Here is a 22,919-nt window from a genome sequence, read left to right on the forward strand (position 1 = left end):
CCTATCCAGTCAACTGCTCTCAAAGAAGACTTTATATCAACAATATAGTAGAGGGAAGACTTCCTTAGTCAATCTGATCCTTTGACTATCTCTGTAGGAAAATTGTGTGTCCGTGTGCCCATGCGAAATGACAACCGGAATACGTCCATGAAAGGCTAAAGGAAATGGAACTCAGAACACCAGAAACTATGGGAAAACAGCACTTAAATTTCCCCACCGAGTTATATGGAGGCCAGAGAACTGTAATTAATCATTTGTGCTTCATTTTTGCAGTTCAACCACTGTACAAATAAAGAGGCAAAAGTCACCTTTTCTTATTGTTTTACTTTGCCACTCAGGCCAAACTTTCAAAGCTGGTCCAAAGATGGAAGGCTAAAGGCCTGCCCTGGCTTTTCTCACTTATAGGTACCTAACTATGAGTGTGCCAGTTTCAAGTTTATTTTAGATCTCAGTAGAAACCAGGGAAGCTAATCCTTTTCAATTTAGGATTTGGTGGGTGTGGCGATCTAGGAAGACCTGGGAAATAACTACTGTTTGGTTTGGATGTTATGCTTGTCTACCATTAAAAGAGCATATAATTATAGCCTAAATGTAGACCTGGAGCTTGAACAGACTAATCTAAACTTTCAAAACTTGTACCTTTTAATGTTAACCATTGAAAAGTATAGTACGCCAGATGTTGTAGCCCTGTTAAAAACATTGAGCTTAAGTTGAAGTCAGGACCCTTAAAAAAAAATCCCCTTTTGTATCCCCTTGCTCTCCAGCTGGCATTATGCACCTCACGGGGTGGGGGCTTCATCTGATCCATTTTAGAGAAGTTAAATGAATTATTGTAGATAGCTCAGTCTTTTGCCTAAATGCAGGAGCGCTCCCCGCTTTCTCTGCGAGAGAAACCCTTCTTGCCCCTCCCCCACGCCTCAGGTCTTAACGTTTCACAAAATAAATCTAGAGCTCCTGGGTTCTGCGAGATTGCCTATTCTAGACAAAGTAGCTAGAGGAAAACAAGGGGCGGCGAGATAGAGACCTAGCAGCTCTCTCTCCCGCAGAAAAGTGGTCCGGGGGGAAAAAAAAAATCACTATCTGGTACAGACTGCTCTTCCTTTCCCCAACGCCTTCTCCGGAAAGGCTCTCTCTCTCTCGGGCAGTGGAAAGGCAAGGGACACCGCGTAGGACAACCTGGGAGCGGCAGGGGGTGGGGGACCCCGGAACCCGGTCTGTCACCTGACTGCCAGGAAGACGGACGTGCGGCGGGGAGCATCGAAGGGGAGGGGTGGGGATGGGGGAGGCGCTGGTGGAAGATGGCAAGATCCAGCGCTTCCTGGCACAGCGCTGGCTCCTTCCCCAGACGTGCTCTCCCGCTTTCGGTCGGTGCCTGCCTTTCCAAGACGGGCGGGGGGGAGGAACCGCTGGCAGAGACCCGGGTTGGTCCCGCTGCGTAGCCGGCGGGAGGCGTGGGGGGGGGGGGTGTCCCAAACCAACGGTTTCAGCCGCGCACAAGGTAGTGCAGGATATCTCAAGTCGTGTTATTTGTGGCGCGAGGGCGGGCCAAAGCAAGAGGTCTGCTTTCCAAACAGAAGGCTTTCGCGTCCCTCCGGTGGACGACGACCTTTTTTTTTTTTTTTAAGTCTGCGGCAGGCGACAGTCCCGGGCGCCGCCACCACCTGCGCGTCGGGCGCGGGCCGGGCCGGTGCGCGCAGGGGATCGTCCCCCCCCACCCCACCACCCCTCTCCGGTCCCCAAGAGCTCGCAGCTAAGCGCGTGCAGTGACAGGCTGGGAGTCCTCCCGCTCGCGTCCCCTTCCAGCGCCACCGACTCCAGCCCCGACTGCCACTTGCTCAAGGGGTGGGCGAGCTCCCGCCGAGCAGCGCGTCCCCCCCTTCACTCCCCCGTACACACACACCCTCTCCCCCGCCGCCCCGCACTACCTGGCCGCAGCGGGCTCGCGGCGCACAGCGCCCCGCGCGGCCCCTGCCCTCCCACCTGCGCCCGCCCGCTCGCTCGCTGCGCGCTCCCGGGCTCCCGGCGGCGCGGCCCCGCTCGCGCGCACCCGGCGCAAACGCGCGCGCCCGCCCTCCCGGCCGCCCGCCCTCCCGGCCGCCGCTCCGCCCGCCCCCTGCGCTCTCCCCGCCCCCTCCCTCCCCCGCAGGCACGAGCGAATGTAGCCCGCGAGAGAAGATGGCGGCGGCGGCGGCGGGCGATCGCGCGTCGTCGTCGGGATTCCCGGGCGCCGCGGCGGCGAGCCCCGAGGCGGGCGGCGGCGGCGGCGGCAGCAGCGGCGGCGGCGGCGGTGGCGGAGCCCTCCAGGGAAGCGGCGCGCCCGCGGCGGGCGCGGGGCTGCTGCGGGAGACGGGCAGCGCGGGCCGCGAGCGCGCGGACTGGCGGCGGCGGCAGCTGCGCAAAGTGCGGAGTGTGGAGCTGGACCAGCTGCCCGAGCCGCCGCTCTTCCTCACCGCCTCGCCGCCCTGCCGGTCCACGTCCCCGTCGCCGGAGCCCGCGGACGCGGCTGCAGGGACCAGCGGCTTCCAGCCCGCGGCGGGATCGGCGCCCCCCGGAGCGCCGGCGAGTCGCTGCGGCGCCCACCCTGCCGAGCTGGCGGCCGCGCGGGACAGCGGCGCCCGGAGCCCCGCGGGGACCGAGCCTCCCGCTGCAGCGGCCCCCTCCGGGTGAGCGGCGGGCCGGGTCGGGGTCGGGGCCGGGGCCGGGGCCGGGGCCGGGACAAGGGCAGGTCGGGCGGGCAATGAATGAAGCGAGCACGGAGCGCGGCTTCCGAGGCTCCGCGCGTGGGGGGCCCCCCGCGTCCCCGAGCCCTGAAGGTCGGGCGGCGCCCGGGACGGGACGGGAACGTGCGGGGAGAGTTTGTTATTGTTTGCGGACATGTGACAGGCGTGCGAGCCGCGGAGGTGCGGGGCTCCCGGGGCCGGGCCGAGGGTCGTGAGAGCCCCACGGCGCGCAGTGAGTTGGGTGGGGTGGGGGGACGCGGAGCGCGAAGGTGACGGCGGTGGGTCCGCGCGCTGTGACAGCAAAGAGCCCCTCGGCCCCACGGGGACGCGCGCCCGCCGGCAGGTACCGGGCCGGGCGCAGGCGGCGCGCCCCGGGGCGGCGGCCGGGGGATTCCGGGGACTGCGAGGGGGGAACGCCTGTCAAATGGACGCGGGCGGACGCTGCGGACGGCCGGGGTGGCCGGGTCTGCGGGGACTCGTGGCTCCCCTGGCTGCGTGTCCTTGGGGATTCCTCCTGCACCTCGCCGGGCGAGAGCGCCTGGTGCCCGGAGTTTGAATTCGCCTTTGAAGTTGGCGTTTGGCGGAATGCTGTGGGCTCCAGGACCGGATGTGTCAGCCATTCAGTTTCAAAGCGCAGGGGACGGCGCCCCGCAGCCCCGCTGCGTGGCGCGGGGGACAGGGACGATGCGGGGCTGCGGGCTTCGCTCGCGGGGGTCTTCCGGGGCCCCAGAAGTAGGATGTGCGTAAGATAGTTTACACCAACGGCTCTTTCTTGGGCCTCGCCCTTTTTTTTTTTTTTTTTTTTTGACTACTGGGAATTTTTCTGTTAAAGGAAATTCTTTGAAGTAGATGATACTTCTTTTTTTTTTTCTTTTTAATTCTGATTTAAAAATGCACAGAAGCCTAAAGTCTGGACGGATGTGTGAAGTCGCTGGGTGTGTTTTCGTGATCGTCGCCCGGTGGCCCGGTAGAATTTCTTGACGTTTACTATGGGTGGAGAGTGTTTTGTTGTGTGTCGAATCTGACAGTGGGAATCCTTGGTTTCGGTTAGTTATCTAAAGTAATTTGACCCTGTTTGTGCAGTGGAGTGTCCAGAATCCCGGTCCATGTATTACTGGGAGGCGGTTTTCTCTCCCCCAGCGCCCCCCCCCCCTCCCCGGTAGTAAAAAGTATGCCGAGCCCTGTCTGTACGCCGGCAGGCAGTATGGGAAGAAGGTAGGCAGTATCCTGCAGCTCTCGTGTGCACAGCGGATACCTACCTTCCTATGGGGTTTCCTGTGTCTGCGAGGATTAGAAAACCTAACCAGATCTTAGGTGGCAACTGTTACTATAGGTCGTCTGCAGGTGAGAGAAGAAGATAAAAAGAAGTAACTCCAGCTTTGAGGAATTAATTTTATCTAGTCCTGTGAAACCTGTTTTTTTTTTATATATATGACAATGCAGCCTGTCTCGCTTAAGCATTATAGTCAATATAATGGCCTATGCGTGTAGTATAAAAACAACTACAAGACGCCATAGAACTTTATTTAGTGTGGCCTCTGGACACGAAATCAGAGGACCACGGTGAAGGCAGGTAGAACTGAATGACTGAGTAATCTGGGATTCATTTTTGCATTTTCTTTTTTTTTTTTTTTTTTTGAGAAGTGGCTTATAATTGTACAGGAGCCTTTAAAAATAAAATCTGTTAGTGAGAATGCTGTCGATGCATCTTGAATGTCATACGTGAAAGTTTCATTTGCAGTAAAGTATTGCTTCTCTATATTTTAAAATGCACTTTTAAATTTACTTCTGAAATAATAGTGCCCCCCCCCCGCTTTTGTAGCACTGGGTTGAAGTCTCAAATCTGCTGGTATAAAGCTTATACCACAAAGAAAAGGTATACGGAATTATTGCCGTGTATTTTGTGTTTCCTGTTACAATCCTTTATTGTTTTATCATTTAGAGTCCTAGGGAAATGATTATAAAGCAGTCATATAAAATCCCAGTTGATCAGTGCTTCCCCCTTTCCAAGTAGTTCACATTCATACTTTGAAGAGGAAAATTTAACACTAATATTTTGTGGTTTTATTCTCAGTGGTAGTAAATAAAGGGCCGAAGACCCTCTCCGTCTGTCTGAAGAACTATTGCATCATTTTTGTTGGGTTGCTTTTTTTTTTTTTTAATCCAGTTTCCAAATTGGACTCTAAAAATTGAAAGTGTAGAAAATACACATCTGTAAACGATAATGTATGGGACCTTCATGAAAATCATAGATTGTGTGTCTGCCCCTTCTCCTTCAGAGGAGTAACTGGCGGAGGGCAGTGAACGTCTGTGCCTGTAAGTGGCGCCCAAGGGCCGGGGATTTTTCCTTACACTGCAGCTCGAGGGGCTTCTCCTTCCTATTGACTGCCTCTGAAGAGAAATTACAGAGCTGCCCTCCCTTGAGCGGGCCGTTGTGAGTCTGGCAGATATAATTACTCCATCCTATTTTCGTAGGCTTCCACCACACTATCAATTTGCTGCCCTGTGAAAGAGAGAGCAAGATAGGCCGTGCTTGTTAACGTTAGTTAGCGTTGCTTAAAACTCAAGATATTTCATAAGCCGCCTTGGCTTCCTCAGAGGCCTCAGTTTCACTTCCTTTTAGAAGCTGCTAGGCTAAAAATATAACTGACCCTTCGATAGAAGGGAGGTAATAAGAACATTAATAATAAGCCTAAAAATAAGCCCCTGCAACCCTTGAGTGCATGGTTCTCTCAAGTCGTAGCAGTAGCCCCAGAAGGTAAGCCTGGCGTGAATTCCTAGGGCTCTGTACTCAGAAATTCTCTCCAGGTTTTGTTCTAAACCAGCTAAGGAAATTACTGTATTTTTAAAAGATTAACCTTATTAAATCGGGTTCTGGAAGAGAGCTATCGGAGCGAGAGTGGTTGCCAGCTTTGGTTTCTCTTCCTATCTGATCTTGGCAAGAGTGACTGGCTAGCCAGCATTCCTTACCGTGTGATTTCCAATACACTAGAAGGACTCCATTTTGTTAGCTAGGACCAGTTCTGTAGCACGCCAAGCATGGTGTGTTGCATGTCTTGGAAATGGTCGCCGCCGAACTGTGGCCCTGCAGAGTTCAAAATGTGCAGAGAAAGGGTTGTTGTGTTGCCATCAACCGGAGCCAAAAAAAAAAAAAACCAGCTACAGTTTGCCCAGGCTGAGTCTGCTGCTCTGTCCTTGACCCTGATGGCCAGTTCCAAAGGAAGAAGTGATGAGGGACAAGCAGTTGGGTATCCTGAGGAAACGCGAGGGGCATTCCACGGTGCTGAGTCAGTAGAACTGCCTTGGCATTCTCTGCTCCAGGTGCTTGCTTGGGCCAGGGGTCGGTAATGTGCATGGAAGAAAGTGGGAAAACACGGCCTGGGAAAGGCTTGGTCCGTGGAGGATGCTCCTGAGCCCTGCGTCTGAGCACCTTTCCCCGTGGAGTGCTTTGTTGGGGTCACGTGTGTCCTGTCTGTCCTTTAGATCTTCCTGTCTCCCTTTAGATCGTCCTGGCCTTGCTGCATCTTTAGTTAAAAGTTAGAGTTGCTTAAGAATGTAAAAAGGGCCTGTCTCGGAGCTCAGAGGTAGAAGAATGTGTGCCCGGCCCGTAGCATGACGAGCAAGGCCTTGGGTTTGATCACTGAAATGTGCAATATTAAAAGTAACCAAGTTGTCTTTAAGAAATAATTTGAGAGCATTTTTGATCATGAAAGAAGCGAGGGCCGGAATGAAAGTAAATGACTCACCCGAGTGGGGAAGGTAGTCTGGTCCTCTTCAGATTGCTAAACATAAAAACCACAGGGTTTTTACCTGTGGCTGGACACGCTTGCTGGCCTTGTAGACAGATGTGTGTGTTTTGATGCAGTCGCCTTCCTTGCCTTCTGTGGGGCAGGCAGGTGATGTAGGCCACCTTGTTCAATCACCACTGCAGCCCTCTCAGGCATGAGGATTTCCGTTCGGGGAGGTAAAAATGAATTGGAGATATAAAAACCCCCGTGATCACTCAGCTAGCAGACAAGAGACAGGATTCAACCCAAGTCAGCCTGCCTCCGTTGCCCGTTTCCTCTCATTCGTTTTTTGCTGTTTCCATTTTTGTTTTCAAGTTCACTGTTAAGTTAACTGATGAACTTTAAAAAGGGAGTTGGTTGTTCAGTAGGAGTCATGGGAGGGCTGCCTTGGACCCTCCCCTGCTTGTGAAGCTATGACACATTTCTGTGACCCAGTCTTGCACGGGCCCAAGTGTTTTACAAGTAAATACTATCTGTGTCCCTCCGCTCCCCCCACACGCACACACCACTTCAGAAAAGAGAATGAATGATGAGTGTTGAATGTTTCTCAGATCTGTGCAGCATTCAATCATAAGTGAGAGGGGACCAAGAAGCTGGAATAGTGTCCTCACTGTTGTAGATTTCATTCATTCATTGTAGATGAACTTTGCAAGACAGTGGTCTGGTTGATTAAAAAAAGGTCACCAGTACAGAGCCTCTGTTTCTGCTTGTGGATTGTAGAGGGAACATGTCTCACCACACTGTGTTAAGTGCAGAAAGAGACACAGACAGACAGACTGACTAAAAGCAGTGCTCCGAACCTCACCCACACCATTAGGTGAATACAGCCACACCTTCCCAGCTCCCTGAGGCCAGTTCCTGGCTACCCAGCCGCCTAAGTCAGTAGCTAGGAAAGATGGGGGTTTGCCCTCTCCTGCGTCTGGCTGGCTTGCCAGGTGTTTGCTCTTTTCCGCCGGTTTCCTTCTCTTCTCAGAACAGACACTCTGCGGGCTTGGGTCCCAGCGCTAGTGAGTGGATACAGCCTCGGTTCATACCCTCAGCCTGCTCTGATTTAGAGGGGTGTAGACAAAGCTGCAAGTTCAGGCCTGCTTTGTTTTTTCCCTGTTCAAAGAGAAAATTAAAATGAGCGTATGGGAGCAGGAAATTCAGTATCTGCCAGCACTGGTTTTAAAGCTCAGTCCTTGTTATTAGCAGAAGCAGCTCTTGATGCTTAGGAACACGGTGCAGGGGAAGGCAAAGGTGTGCTCCAGGGCGTAAGGGGATCACGATAGCCTTGTATTGTTTGCTGTCCTGTGTGGTGCAGCCCGGGTGATTCCGGTGGAATCCAGGTGATTCTGTGTGGAAGGGAGTGCTGTACTGTCTGCGTTTGGGTTGTTGGCTTGATACTTGGATGATATAGACTGAGATGTTAGAGAATGCTAAGCAGAAGTTTTGAAGTCCTAACTAGGTACACATTTAAAGTACTTGGCTGTCTTACTGTGGCCATTGGACCTCTTGAAGACTCAAGAGGAAGTCTCTGAGGCCGCATGGTACAGTATACACTGTGCTAGTTAGTGAAATAAGTTAGTTTGTCATGTATCTGTCCAGGGCATGTGTGGAGTGATGCAGGGTGGGGGTGTGTGGCGGGGGGTATTAGATACTAGATGGCAGGTGGGAGCTTGGCTTTCTGGATGGCTCAAGTAATCATTAACTGATAAGTTATCAGTCTTCAGACAGGTCCTACAGCATTCTGAATACCAGGTATCGTATCAGGACCGGGATTCTTCATCCCTTTTCCCAACATGAATTTTCATGTTTTGTACCTTGCTTGGTGTGGAGCAGCAGTTTGCTGGTATGTAGTTAGCAGTCATAGGAAATGTTGACAATTATAATGTCAAAGCTATAACAACTATCAGCATATTTCAGTAACTTAAGTGTAATTATAAAATAATTTAGCAGTTCTTCCTTGGAGGCTGTCCTTACCTTTGGGACGTTAGACTTGAGTCCTCAGGGAGGCCCTTAGCCGTCCCTCTTCTGTCTCCTTATACTGGCCATTCAGAATAACTCTGAAGTTTGTTTTCCTGGTCGTGACCTCTGTGGACTGCAGACTGCACCCGACCCTGCTCTTTCCAAACCGTCTGCCGACCCCCTCCTGCGCGCTAAGTGTAGAGAGAGGGCCTAGGAATCCTCCTTGGCACCTGCCTCCCTCTCCCTCAGCCTTGTTGGCTCTCAGGTGCCTGGCCTCCCTAGTTCAGGCACCCACCATCTCTCATAGACCTACAGACTGGCCTCTTGGGCACCCTGCACCCCACGCCCGCCCTTCTAGACTTCTTTCCATGTTACATGCCTCGGTGGCCATTTAAATGTAAACCTAACCTTGGCTTCCTCCCCCTCCAGAAAAACGAAAAGAATTCTATCAAGTCCAAAAGCTTTTCTAATGCTTTTCGTTGAAATAGAGAACAAATGAATCCGTAACTTTCTCTCAGGAGTCCCTGGCTGGCTGGTTCGCTACCTCTCAGGTCCATCCTGGCTCACCCTGTACCCTGGGCCCTACCACCCCACCCCTTCATTTCCTCAAACTGGGAACACTGCCTCCTGCTGGGGGTCTGTGCCTTTCATGTCCCTTCTGTCTGCCCTCTTCTCTCGGGCCTTAAGGCGGCTTCACTGTGGAGATCTTAGTCCATTGCCCCTTTCGTAGGGAAGCCTTCCCCTTGCCCTGTCTGGCTTTTGTGTCTGTGGCATCCCTGTTGACATTGTTGAGATTTTCCATTTAACTCCTTTGTTGAATGACTGCTAGCCCCAGAAGTCCACGTGACCCGAGTGGGCAGGGCTGTGGCTGGGTAGGCACGGAGCACCCAGCAAAACGCTGGGTACGTCCTGAACGGTTGGCAGCTTGGGTTGAAACAGAACGTGAGGGAGAGCACCGTGGCGTGTTCAGACAAGTGGTTCCTCTGTTCTTCCTCTGGTCAGATGGAGTTTATGACCTAGCCGAGAGGGGGGCTCCAGCAGGAAAAGCATAGACTCGGCTTACAGGTTCTTGGTAGGCTGGCTGAGCAGTTTCTGGACTTGTGACAGTGCCTGGTGCCTCCATTAAGTAGGTCAGCTCAGTGTGGTCTAGATCCCATGGTCATGCTCAGGTAGGAGTTTGCTCAGTGCCCAAGATTCTTCTGTACTTACTGGGGAGTTGAGGACGCACACAGGAAGACGTTCACCCATAGGGAAGAGTGTTGGGCCTTAATATAAAAACTCTTCTTTTTACCAAGTTCTCAGGACGTTGTTTAAACTTAAGATATACTTTCAGGATTTTTGTCTTTGGAAACTGGCTTCTAAGATTTATAATCTTGGTAAGTCACTTTGGGATGAGTAGAAGTTCACCTTCACCTTAAAGAAAAGATTTGCTGGGCCAGCGCTGTATGGGATTTCAGGCGCCGTGGACCTGTGTAACAGGAACCAGACAGGCAGTAACTGAACCCAGCAGTCCCTTACCTAGAACACGGTTTAGTCCCGAGAGAAGGCCCGGCAGCCAAAGGGGGCGGGGCGGGGAAGGGTGGATGTGGGAAGCCCTTTGGTTTTACAAGTCTGGGCGTTTGTGCAAGACCGACACTTGCTTAGGGTGTTGCAGTCTTGGTTGTTTGGTGTTCCTGCCTCACTCGCAGTAGTTAAAGGAGCACAATGTGAGCATTGCAGGCAGCAGGCAGGGTCCTTTATGGCAGGGCCACCTGGTGTTGGGACAGTTAGCTCCACCTGGAGAGACAGGGCTGGCTCTTAGATCATAGCATCATCCCGCATCACGATTTGGGGCATCCGTTTTTCCTGGCCCGCAGAATGAATGGAATCTAGGTATAAAATCACATTGATTTCTAAATAAGAATGAAGTATGGCTTCTTATTGAAAGTTTTCATCTGTCAGTCATCTCAGAGCTTGTAACAAGTATACGGACATTTTCTCAGATGGTTCTAGAAAGTGTTTTAATGCTTCGGGTGGCAAGCCTAGATGATGAGTAATGCAGTGTACTTCAGAATTACATAAAAGTCGATTCTGCCCCTTAGAAACACCTTGTGGAGCCTCCGTGTGGGAAAACCTCTTTGTTTTATTTGTTGGTCTGGGTCATTTTAAACCATGCAATTTCTTTGAAATAATAATAAGCATTTAGCTGCCACCAGTACATCCCGACCTTTCCCCTAGATTTCCACAGGTCAGGCACTCGGCTGCCGCTCCCAGCATTGACCAGATTGGGTAAATTACTGAAGGTTAATGATATAGTTACTTGCAAAACATTAATTGTGTATGTGTTCTACGATAGGATAGTATTCCGTTTCTACTCTTTTCCCTCCTAAAGTATTTTAATTGACTATATCTGTACTGATTTTCAAGATTTCATCTGGTGCTTTTTTATTGGACCTTAGATTTTTAAAAAGATGTGACAGATTGGGGAGGTAGCTTAGTCATAAAGTATGCTTAGCATGCTCAGAGGCTGTGAAAAGAGAAGTGAACGGACGGACGGACAGACAGACAGAAAAAGATGTGCCTATCAGTATGGATGTTCTCGTCATTTCTGTAGAATGGAGACCATAGTCTCCTACATGCTAGCCAAGGGCTCACCCCCTGAGCCAGATTCTTGAAAGGGGTTTTGTGTCTTTGGAGGGGCGCATTAACATAGGGCCGTCTTATATAGCTCAGGTTAGCTTTAAACTCAGTATAGAGCCTTTCTGCTAAATCCCTCTGCTCCTGCTTTCCAAGTTCTAGGGCATTGCTACCACACCTGGCTTCGTTTTTTGTGTCTTAATCTAATTTTATTTTGGATTTTGGAAATAATGTTTTATTATTTAGTATACTGGCACCTCCCTGCTGTTTATATCACAGTGAGGCTCTCATGGCATTTGTCGTGTTTCCAGAGCTTGGTACTAGTCACAACTGAAGAAGTAAACTTCATCAATAAAATGGTAAGACAGTCCTTTGGAAAGCAACAGAAGAACTGACGTGGTAACAATTGCGTTAACAAATGGGATCTTGTTATACACAGCACTGCAGAAGTCGCCTTTTCTCCTTGGCAGTATTTTGCTACTTTTAGTAAACATAGCTGTTTATTAATGACTGCATAATAGTCTCAAATAGTGTTTCATTAATTAGGCAGTGTATTATCTTTAGACATTTATATTGTTTTGAGTTGTTATATTAAGCTTTAGTGACTTGCCATATATATTTAATAAAATATAAATTAAATATATATATACAAATAAGTATATATATTTATATACTTGTGCCCTTAGCGTCATAAAATGAATATACTGGCATAAATTACTGAGTCAAAGGTCGTGTGTATTTAAAATGTAATAATGTAGCCGGATTGCCCTGTAAAACATTGCACCAGTTTACATTCACTTCACAGTAGGTAACAGTGACCATTTTCCAGTCTTATCAATATCGTATATAATCACAGTAGTTCTTCATCTTCCATCTTCATCACCCTGGGGGGGTGGAAGAAGGAGTCTCACTTTAATTTGCATGTCTTAGCTTTTGAATATGAGTGTCCATCTTGTATTTCTAGACGATTTAATCTGCTTTTGTGTTTCATTTCACACATGGAAGAAAATTATTATTCTTATTGATTTCTAAGCACTTTTTGTATATCAGTAATATTTATTGCAGTTTTCTTGTTTTTGTATTATGACTAAAGCTTGATAATAGTATTTTTACATTAAGGCTCATTACAAGTTTGTTTTCATATTTCAGTTCTTTCTTCTACATTCAGGTCATAGAAAGGCCTTCCAGGGTGTGTATGTAGTAGTGCAGGGTACGACGCTGTGTGTGAGTCAGGTTTTCACACTGGAGCACTGGAGCTGGAGAGTAGTCAACCAGACCACTTCCTATCTCCTTTTCCTCAGCTGTAGATGTAAAGTCTACTTCAGAGTTGTTAGGGCAGCTGGAAGAATTCACATTTGTGTGGCTCTTTCAGAAGGGGCTTGGTAAACTAAATGCTGTATAAATGATTACTATTATTTTTAATTTTTAATTATTTTAAAAATAACCTAAATCTCAGACCCATCTGAACTCTAAGAGGTGACTTATTTTAAGAGGTAGCATTGTTTTCTTCAAATGGCTGACTAAATGTCTCAGCACTGTTTGTTGGGTAAGAAAAAATTGTTTTCCCTTACCATCTATTACATTTTCAATGTACTTGAAAATTCCCAATGTGTATTTCAGATCTTTTCTGGCTTGGGGTGGGGGTGGGGTGGGGGTGCCCCATTTCTCTATCACCAAATTTCAGAATGCCCTGTGAAAGATAGAACGAAAGCCAGCTGTTGCCCAGAAACAAGGGCATTCTGCTGACTCACCCATGGGGGTGGTTTGGTGTCTGAGAGGTCTTGGCTTTGGTGATGGCACTCTGCATCCGGCTGTCACCTGGGTAGCTCCCCCGGTTGGGGGCTATCATGAACTGCAAGTCCTCTGTGGGTGCTGAGCTTTGTCTTCCAGTCGGTCCATCCTCCCACGAGTCTTCGGCCTGGAAGGTGCCTTCCTGGGCAAATGCTGCCACCAACTCCCTGATTTCTCTGCTGCATTCTGTCTTCCACACCATCAACCTCGCTCACCCTGAGTGGGCCTACCCCCTCCACCATACCACCACAGCTGTCAGCCCAGCCCCACTGCCCCCCCACTGCCCCTCACCCCCTTCAGACTTTTCTCCATCCTTAAAATGAAGCCCAGACTTGATAATGCAGTGTAGATGCCCTGGGATGCAGTGTACATACTCTGGATGCAGTGTAGATGCTCTGGGATGCAGTGTAGATGCTCTGGATGCAGTGTAGATGCCCTGGGATGCAGTGTACATGCTCTGGATGCAGTGTAGATGCTCTGAGATGTAGTGTGGATGCTCTGGGATGCAGTGTAGATGCTCTGGATGCAGTGTAGATGCCCTGGATGCAGTGTAGATGCTCTGGATGCAGTGTAGATGCTCTGGGATGCAGTGTAGATGCTCTGGATGCAGTGTAGATGCTCTGGGATGCAGTGTAGATGCTCTGGATGCAGTGTAGATGGTGCTCTGAAATGCAGTGTAGTTGATGCTCTGGAATGCAGAGTAGATGATGCTCTGGAATGCAGTGTAGATGATGCTCTGGGATGCAGCCTTTTCTTGCCTCTTGCCACTCCAAATCCCTACCCACTGAACACCTGCTCCCTCCTGTGGTCACTGTTTAATACCCCAGATGTGCTTTCCCACTATGTGGAGTACTTCTATCTAAATGCTCATTCTGTTTCCTCAGTGAGGTATTTGTGTGTGTGTGTGTGTGTGTGTGTGTGTGTGTGTGTGTGTGTGTGCGCGCGCGTGTGTGTGTGTGCGCGCACGCGCGCACGCGTGTGCTTATTCTCTTTGAAATAAAGAATTATTGGTATTCTGCTAAAAATAAATGTGTCTATTTGTGGAAGTCAGTACTGTGCTATAAAAACTGTTGAACTGTTTGATTTAAACTTCTCTGTGTTTACTGTCTTGAAAGCTTTACAGTTTTCTCTCTATCATTGTATACGTGATCACGACTTTCAGCACACCAGTATTTACAAAGAGGGGTCCGAAGCACACATTGTTGTAAAATGAATTCAAACGTTCTGATTGGTGTTAAAATTTCAGACGTGCAGGGGCAGGGGAAAAATGTTGGTACCGAGCCGAGACTGCCCTTGAGACTAATCCAAGGCCATCACGGGTCAGACAAATAGGCTCAAATGCTTCAAGCCGAGAATTTGGCTGGGCATGACCACGTCTGTGGCAGGTCAGTGCGTCAGCTGTCTGACCTCCACAGCCCCTCTCTGTGGACCTGGTGTTTTTAGAGAAATGGAAGGGTAGAGTAGTGAGTGTGTCAAGGTGAGTGACCCCTGTGGGTCCCGTCACCACTCCTGATGCAGGGACACCATGCCTTCAGTGTATCTCCCGTGAGCTAGGTATCAGGGAGCTGGGGGCACAAGAGGGAGGATTGTCTCTCTTGCTGTCAGCTGTCCCATGGTGCTGTCCCTGCCCGGGGGTGTGCTGCTGTCATCAGCCTGGCATGGGGGTGGGGGTGTCACTGGGAAATGAGGGGTGCCGCTAAGTCCTGAAGCATTGATTCCGAAGAGTGGGACACTCGCAAGGGGCTTTCAAGAGATTTCATTGACTCCTCGGTGGAAAGTACAGAGGCCAGGAGTCAGTAGTCAGCGATGATGACAGACATGTCAGGTATCGTTCAGGCAGCCCCACCTAAATGGAAGAGGGTGCAGATGGGGCTTAGACACCAAGCTGAGGACAAGGTCCCTGGCCCTGGCCAGCTGGAGAACTAGACAGAATTCTCTGCCTGGGTTTTGCTCCACTGACTGATGCTTAGGTCTCAGGTCTTAGAACAAAATAAAAGGCCTTTGTGGTTGGACAGGTAACCACAGTGCACCAGGAAGTGGGTCAGCAGGCTCAAAGGAGGATTTGCAGAGTTGGGAGCCAGACCCATCAGCTACGGATTGCCAGCAGGCTCCTGGGAGCGAATGCCACTCCTTCCCATTTCTCAGCTCCAAAATGGAGTTCTCAGTGAGAATAGATGGTAGACAAGATTCCTTTGAAAGTTTCTCATTAACTGTGTGTGATGCCACTACAAATGACCTTGGAGGCTTGGGAGGAAGAACTCCCTCCAGGTCACCCTGCAGCTACTCCTGTTTTAGCAAAGGCCGTTTGTGTACATAGTGATCATCTTGTTAGAAATTCATTTCCCCTTACTTTTTTGGAAGATTTTTTTCCAGAAAAATGGAAAACCGCAACTCTTAGACTCTGATACTGGGTAAAATCGCTGACAGGTCGGGCTTTTGAGGCTGAGGCCCTGACACCCCCCACACTGTCCGCCTCAAGTGGAAGTGCAGATCCAGAAAGGAGCGGCAGGGAGCCCACAGGGAGCCACAGTCTGCAGACTTGGGCTGCCCAGACGGTCCGCCCAGCTCAGGTGCAGCTCCTCCTTCGAACCTCCTGACCCGCTTCAGGGTCCACTGTGGTTACTGTAGCAGATCAGCAATTCTCACACTAAGTGAAGTGTTTGCACACCCCTAGTCTTCCTTTATGTTCTTGTTCCTTCCTGAAACTTAAAAGTTTTTTTTTTTTGTGGGGCTGAATTTATTGAAACATTTTTTTTTTAAATTTATAAACTCTTGCAATTTCAAACCTATTTACCACCCATAAAGAGACGCTTAAGTGAATGTACAGAGAAACAATGGAGGGCAGAACATGGCTCTGTACACCTGTCATCCCAGCACTTGGGAGACTGAAGCAGGAGGGTGTTCCATGCTAGCCTGAGGGACATAGAGATCCAGGCCTAACACACGCACACGCACACGCACACGCACACGCACACACACACACACACACACACACACACGGTGGGGGCGGTGAAGCCAAAGAAAATATCGTGTCTGAAATAACATGAAATAAGGAGGAAAGGGTTTTGAAGGAAGCTTGCAATTGTGAGGAGAGGATTCTTTTGCAAAGCGGAGAAAATAGAAGGGATTGAGCAGGCAGTACCTAGGGAGGAGGCAGGCCTGGTAGTAGCTATAAATCTACTTTCTGGTAACTTCTGCTACCTTTTTAGCTGAGAGTTAATTCTGTAAAGGGATATTCACCAAGGATAACCTCTGATGAGCAAAGCCATCCTTCAGCTTCCTGTGTTTAAAAAAGACTGGTTCATAAACACACGTGATGGCGGGGGGTGGGGTGGGGTGTTTTTTGTTTTTTGTTTTGTTTTGTTTTAGTTAAAACTTGGTGACAGTTTCTAATGTGGCCGTTTCTGGAAACTCTGAATTAACTGTAATTCCTTTTCTGTTTCTTCGGCATCTGATAATTTTGTTTTCAACCTCCAGAAAATGATGGCACTGAACTAGATCTGGAAAAGACCGTTTGACTGGTCTAGACCTGTGATGACCCCAGCTTGGTGGAGTTCACATAGACCTTGCCCGCGGCTGTTTGACACACACCACACTGAAGCCGCTCAGAACTCACGGCCGAGCTCTGGGTCTGGAGCAGTGATTGCCCTTTGTCTTGGATTGGTGTTGGAGAATCCTTGACCCTCCCTGCTTCCAAAAGCCCTGCCCATCACAGCAGTTGCCTGGGCCCTGGTGCTGCAGTCAGCTATGAGCCGTTCATATGTTCCCAGCGTGCAATTCCCAGACAAGGCAGGGTGAGGGGCAGAGCGGTGGTTAGGGACCCTGATTCCCAAGGCACCACTGGGAAGGAAGCCTTTGTGACAGACTGTGATAGCTGGCTGTGTGTTCTGTCACTAGGAAATAAGGCAGCTGGAAATAAAGCTCTGTCAGCTGCACAGTGCACAGAGTTCATCCTGCAGTCTGCAACATGGAGAGACGGGGGCATCCCCTCCGTTGACCAGGCTTTGCGAGGGGCGCTTCAACAGCAGTGCCAAAGACGTGGGGGAGCAAAGCCTTCCCTCAGGGGGCGGAGCCCCAAAAAGGCTCTTTTGGCATCAGAAAGAAAAAGTTTATGCTCAACAACTTGTAGCTTTCTCTTCTGCCTCCTTCCGGGGCCAGCTTTTGTTGATAAGATACAAAGTCATTAGTGTCTGGAGTCAGCTAATCTCTGAATCCAGCCGCTTGCTAAGAAGTTCTGCAGAGTTCTGTTGTACAGTATAATGCTGTGTCCATGTAGATGGGTCCCCAAAATGACTGAATGTCACAGATCTTAATAAATACAAGTAAGTTAGCAGAAACTCTTCTCTGGGGCTGGGGGTGTAGTTCAGTTGGTAGTGTTTGCCTAGTGTACCTGAAGCCCTGGTTCAATCCCTGGTACCACGTGAAACTGGGGTAGGGGAACTCGCCTCTTACCTCAGTGCTTAGGAAGTGGAGACCTGGGGATCGGAAGTTCAGGGTCAGCCTGGGGTGCCTGGAACACTGTAGAACAGTGGTTCTCAACCTGTGGGCCATGCCACCTTAGGGGACCAGACCGCCCTTTCACAGAAGTCGCAGGTCAGATATTTACATTACAATTCATAACAGCAAAATTACAGGTATGAAGCGTCAACAAAAATAATGTTATGGTTGGGGGGTCAGTACAACATGAGGAACTGTATTAAAGGGTCGCAGCTTTAGGAAGGTGGAGAAACCACGGCTCTAGACAGAGGGCCGAGGGGCCGACCTCTGGATTCCGAAGCTGCTCTTTGGCAAACCGGTCACTCCTGTGCCTTTCCCCTTGAAACGCCACCCGACGCCCTCAGCATCCGTACGGTGGCCTTGAGTGCCACCGAGTCAGCGCCTGCTCCCATGCTGCTCTGCGGCATGCTACCACAGGGTCTTGGTGCCCAGTTCTGCACAGCACCACGGTGCCCACGCGGGGTGCCCATGCGCTCCGTCTCCCTTTTGTTTTCTCAGGGTGTTGTTTAAACTGGATCCCATGTGTCAAGCCCTGTGTGATTCAGCCCTTGTTACACCCTTGTTACTGGTTTGGGGGTTTCGTGTTTTAGTGCTTAGGGTTACCCATCCTAAACTTGTCCTTGTCCTGTGGGTTCCCTCTGCCCCAACTCTTCCTTTATGTGTCTGTTTAGAGCACATGAACTAATTTTATAATGACCAGAACATTTTTTTCCAAATCACTCCCAAAAATCAGTCCAAATACAAAAAAAAAAAAAAAAAATTGTGCTGTTGGCTGCTGATTTTTTAATGCTAATTTAGGATTGATCTTTTTTAAATGCATTGATAAGAAGCATTGATGACAATATTTGCATGGCTTCTAAAGGGTTTCAGCTTAGGAATCTGCTTTAAATGTTGATCCATTCCTTTCCCTTATACTTAGGCAGAATCTTTTTATATATAATGTTCTTTCCTTAAATAATTAAAATTGGCTGGGCAGTGATGACCCATACCTTTAATCCCAGCACTCGGGAGGCAGAGGCAGGAGGATCTCAGTGAGTTCAAGGCCAGCCTGGTCTACAAAGTGAGTTCTAGGACTGTTACACGGAGAAACTTTGTCTCGAGAAAAAAAAAGGAAAAAGAAATTAAAATGTCTGAGAAATCTCATCACTTGCTATTCTAACTTGGCCTCCCACCGGTCTTGCTGTCTATTTGGTTCACTGTGAACTTGGAGTTCAGAGACTAGAGTCATTGCAGGGTCTGGCAGCTCTCACACACAGGCTTCTGACACTTGGGATTCCTACCTGGGGTGGGAGCTGGTGGTGGGTCTCTGGCACTCTAGCTCCTGGGGCTTCCATCGGCTCCAGCAACAGGAGCGTTTCAGTCTTCCTTAAAATGGAAGCAGGAGCGTGCACGCGGCTGTGGATACCCAAGCAGGAGTGTGCATGCAGCCCTGGGTATGGAAGCAGGAGTGTGCATGCAGCCCTGGGTATGGAAGCAGGAGTGTGCATGCAGCCCTGGGTATGGAAGCAGGAGTGTGCATGCCTCTGTGGGTACCCAAGCAGGAGCGTGCATGCGGCTGTGAGTATGGAAGCAGCCACTGACACTCCTTTTCAGTCTGGAGCAGGAGATGGAGAGCAGGAAGGTGGGGATCAATCCCCAGAACTAGTGAACTTCAAAGCCCTCTTTCTAGGGAGTTAGACCTCTGGGGAGGAAGAGAGGAGGAACGGTCCCCAGAAACTCTTGGGCCTCCTAATCTGGTTTCTGCAGTGATAGCAAGAGAGAGACCCAGTCTCAAGTAAGGTAGAGGGTGAGGACCGACCTAGGAGGTTGTCCTCTGACTCCCACATACGCCAGTGGCACAAATGCTCCCCCCCCCAACACACACACACACACACACACACACACACACACACACACACACACACACACGCTATCCGTTCACAATTCCTGTAAAACTACACACAGATTTAGGTTTAAATGTGTTCACTGTGACGAGAGACGAGACTCGAAATGTGGTTCAAGTTCCTTACTAGACACTCACTGTTTTTTGGATTTTGTTTTCTTTTGCCAGCAGAATGAGAGATGTGTGGGTGTGCGCATTCATTAAGAGTAATTGTTAGCACCTGTGAGGCGCTGTACCTTGCTCTGAGAGCTTGCCCAAACTTCGGCTCCCATGGGGACTAATTCATGTTTCACAGATGGGAATAATTCAGGAGGTTGGGTGGGAAAGGGAAGAGTCAGCTCCAGCCCCGAGCCTGGCCTCCGCCCATAGCCCAGTGAACTGTGCACACTCCCCGCAGCCAAGCTTCCCCTGGTTCTGCAGGCGTTGGGAAGTTACTTCTTAATGAACTTGCCTTAGCCTACCATAGGCTCCTCATTAATGAGTCTGAGAATGCTGGGAGGCGGCGAGTTTCCCCTTCCAGCAGTTATCATTTCAAACTCGTTTCACACCAGTATTTTTTTTTCTTTTGGTGTGTTTTAATTGTTGGTCGAGCCTCTTAACTAGTTTGACTGAAGACCAGCATCCAGTATAAAGTGCTCCCTAAATAGAGTTCAGATCATGTGTTCTCTTATTGATATCTGTTCTATTAGTGAAGGAAGTTAGCGGAAGCCTGCCCGCCTGCCAAGTGGGGGACTTTTATTTTGTGTTCCGTGGACAGCTTTGATAATTAGAAGAACTTAGTGGCTCTGAGAGAATTCAGTCATCTGCTGTCCCAACATAGGAGATTGCTTTTGCGTTTAACTATGGAGAGGGCACCCAGACAAAACCAAGTCTTAAGGGAAGGTCTTCGCCCTTGACTGTGTCCGTCACGTTGGGGTATTTTGTTTTCTTCGGTACTGATGATGTGTTTGCCACCCCACAAATCTCATACGTTGGCGCTTTAACTCAGTGTATGACTGGCACAGTTTGCTGTGTGGGTGCCACTATGCCAGAAACTGAGCTGTCCCCGAGTCAGAGCTGGAGTTTGGGAGGTCCCCTTGGAGTGATGCTTGGCTCTCTGGCCGCTTTCTGATTCCTGGGAGCTAGTCTCACAACAAGCTTTTGAAGACAATCGAGGCATGGTTGTGTGCTCCCCTGGGAGGTGATGTCTCCCGGGGATGCTGGGGCTGAGGACGCCTGGAGAAAAAGAACTTGTGTAAAGTTGATCCCCTGTCTCACTCCCCTCATAGTAACTAACCTTCAGGACTGTGTTCCCCTCTAACGTTACCTCTGCTAAGAGCATGACTGACAGAAATACTGATTTGGAGAAATTAATGCATGGTCCCTAATGATAAAGGTAACTCCTTGATGGGTAGGTCCAGGCTCATGTCCGTATCTCAGAGAGCAGCAGTGAATGTTGCATCTGCTTGTTCCCTAAGGCCAGTGTTTCCTGGAGGGGGGGGGGCGGGGGGCCCGGGACCCTGCAGAGGAACTGGGGACATTGCCAAGTGAGGGAGGGACACGAGAGGCAAGAAAGAGGACTTTCCCAAAGAGCAGGTGGTTGGCCAGAGGACAGCCACAGAGGGTGCCCATGACTGTCCCAAGACAGAGCAGCCGAGTGCGGTGGTGGAGAAGTAGCTGCTGTACTTCAGTGTGGGACAGAAGGCACGTGGAAGCACAGGCTAGCTCCAGGCAAGCCCGGGGACGGGGGAGGCTGGAGAGAGGTGTGAAGCCAGGGGACTTGCGAAGACTATACTTGGGGACTTTTAGGTTGGTTTCAGGAAAGGACACGTTTTCAGAGTTTTTTGGAGGGAAGGGTTTTGTTTGTTAAGTAGTGATCGTGCTTTTCTGAGACATGTTTCTCTAGGAGGGGCTTGACGGGGGCGTTAATAGGAAGCCAGTCTGTGCCGAAGTTTGCCACGGTAGTAATACGAAGGACATGCATAGGAGTTTTCTTGTTTAAATCGTTATAGTTCGTGGTGTAATAAAACACTGGCTCCGCAGATTCATTAAGAGTTGGCAAACAGGAGGAAGACAGCAGTGGCGGAACACAAATCCCTGCCCTCACAGACATCGCATCCTAATGGAAATGGTTCTGAGTGTGCCCAAACCCATTATCGTGGTCCGGTCACATGGTTTCTTCCCTGTGTCTTTGCACTTGGATTAGGATGTTGTAAATGCATCCTTTACCACTTCGTTCCATTGTCCTGCCGTCCGAGTTCTCCTTTTAAATCATCTTGTACAGTGGCTGTCTGTCCACAGTCCAGCCTGCTCAGCATGTGTGTGGCCGGTGACAGTACACTTTGCTATCTCAGAAGCAGAGGCGTGGCAGCATCTAGTGGGTGGTGTGAGTACTCAGAGAGGGAGTAGCTATCAACGTTTCGGAGTGCTCGTTTAGAAAAGCAGTTTGAGACGTACACAGACGTGCTGTCTGGGGCTTGCTCTCTTGTACATGGGTAGCTTTCCCAGATGGACAGTGTAAGAACACAGCTGATAAGATACGGAGGTCTTATTTGATTGTTTGGTTTTGAGACACAGTCCTACTAAACAGCCCTCACTTTGCCCAAACTCGGGTCCTCCTGCTTTTCTGCTGGGACCCCACGCCTGCCCAACCACCCGGTTCGTTCCTGCTTTTGTGTTGGTTTCCTTTGTAGCGCTTGCCGGGCAGGTGTTGCACCATTGAGCTACACCCCCAGCCCCACAGTGCAGTCTGTCTCACAGGACATACTTGGAAGCATGAACAAAATCGAGTTTTGTGGCTTGCTTGCTTCAACTCACTTAAGTAAGTTGGTCACATACGTTTTCACTTAAACTTTTGCTGTGGACCCTGCACATCTTGCAAATCTTGGTCATCTGAATCCAAAGTGTAAGAACCGAGATGTGGAGTTGTGTTGTTCGAATACAGTAATTGTATGAATGGTGAGTTTCATTATGACATTTTCATACATGGGTCATCCACCACGGTCACCCTCATGACACCTCATCCCACCAGCCCCCCTTATCAAATAGCCCTTTATTGAGAAACCACAACCCTGAGGAAAATCTCAAGGTTTTGTGTCTAGGAGGGAAGAGGTGGAAGCCTTGAGCTGTGCCTTATTAATAAGGCAGGCAGCCTGAGAGGCAAGAGGGAACTGAGCCAGCCTGTGAGTGAGTGAGTGAGTGAGCGAGCGAGCGAGCTAGCGAGCGTGCGTGCGTGCGTGCGTGCGTGCGTGCGTGCGTGCGTGCGTGCGTGCGTGCGTGCGTGTGTGTGTGTGTGTGTGTGTGTTTGTGTGTGTGCGCGCACGTGCGCGCCAGAGCTGGGAACCCAGACACAGGGGAAGACAGGGCCGGCAGGAAGCATCTGAATCCGAAGTGTAAGAACCGAGATGTGGAGTTGTGTTGTTTTGGTTTCTCACTAACCTCAAGAAAATCGAGTTAACTAAATTCCGTGGGCAAGTTTCAAGGGTTGGGAAAGTTGTTCTCGCTGAGGATAAATGATCGAGACTCAGTGGCTTCTTTACTGATGATGACTTGGTGTTCTCGTGGGGACGAACTCTGTCTTCTAACCCAGGCCTTGTGTCCGACCCCCCTCTTCCACAGTGCCCCCCAGAGCATGGCGGATGCCCCTCAGAGAAGCTTGTCTGCCGTTGGGGATCTGTGCTTTTTGGGGCTCCTGGTGAA

At 49.9% G+C, this 22,919-nt stretch overlaps 1 protein-coding gene across 1 annotated transcript in view; it reads left to right on the forward strand.

Annotated features, from left to right (window-relative positions):
• Positions 1-2,164: 2,164 nt before the first annotated feature.
• Positions 2,165-22,919, forward strand: part of Map3k1 (mitogen-activated protein kinase kinase kinase 1) — a 66,951-nt gene continuing 46,196 nt past the window's right edge. The window contains exon 1 of the mRNA XM_076551894.1: positions 2,165-2,663. Coding sequence (XP_076408009.1) covers positions 2,176-2,663 — 488 coding nt within the window. The 5' untranslated portion in view covers positions 2,165-2,175. The remainder of the gene's footprint in view (positions 2,664-22,919) is intronic.

Source organism: Peromyscus maniculatus, chromosome 15 (genome assembly GCF_049852395.1).
Source record: "Peromyscus maniculatus bairdii isolate BWxNUB_F1_BW_parent chromosome 15, HU_Pman_BW_mat_3.1, whole genome shotgun sequence".
In the NCBI taxonomy this organism is placed as follows: domain Eukaryota; kingdom Metazoa; phylum Chordata; class Mammalia; order Rodentia; family Cricetidae; genus Peromyscus; species Peromyscus maniculatus.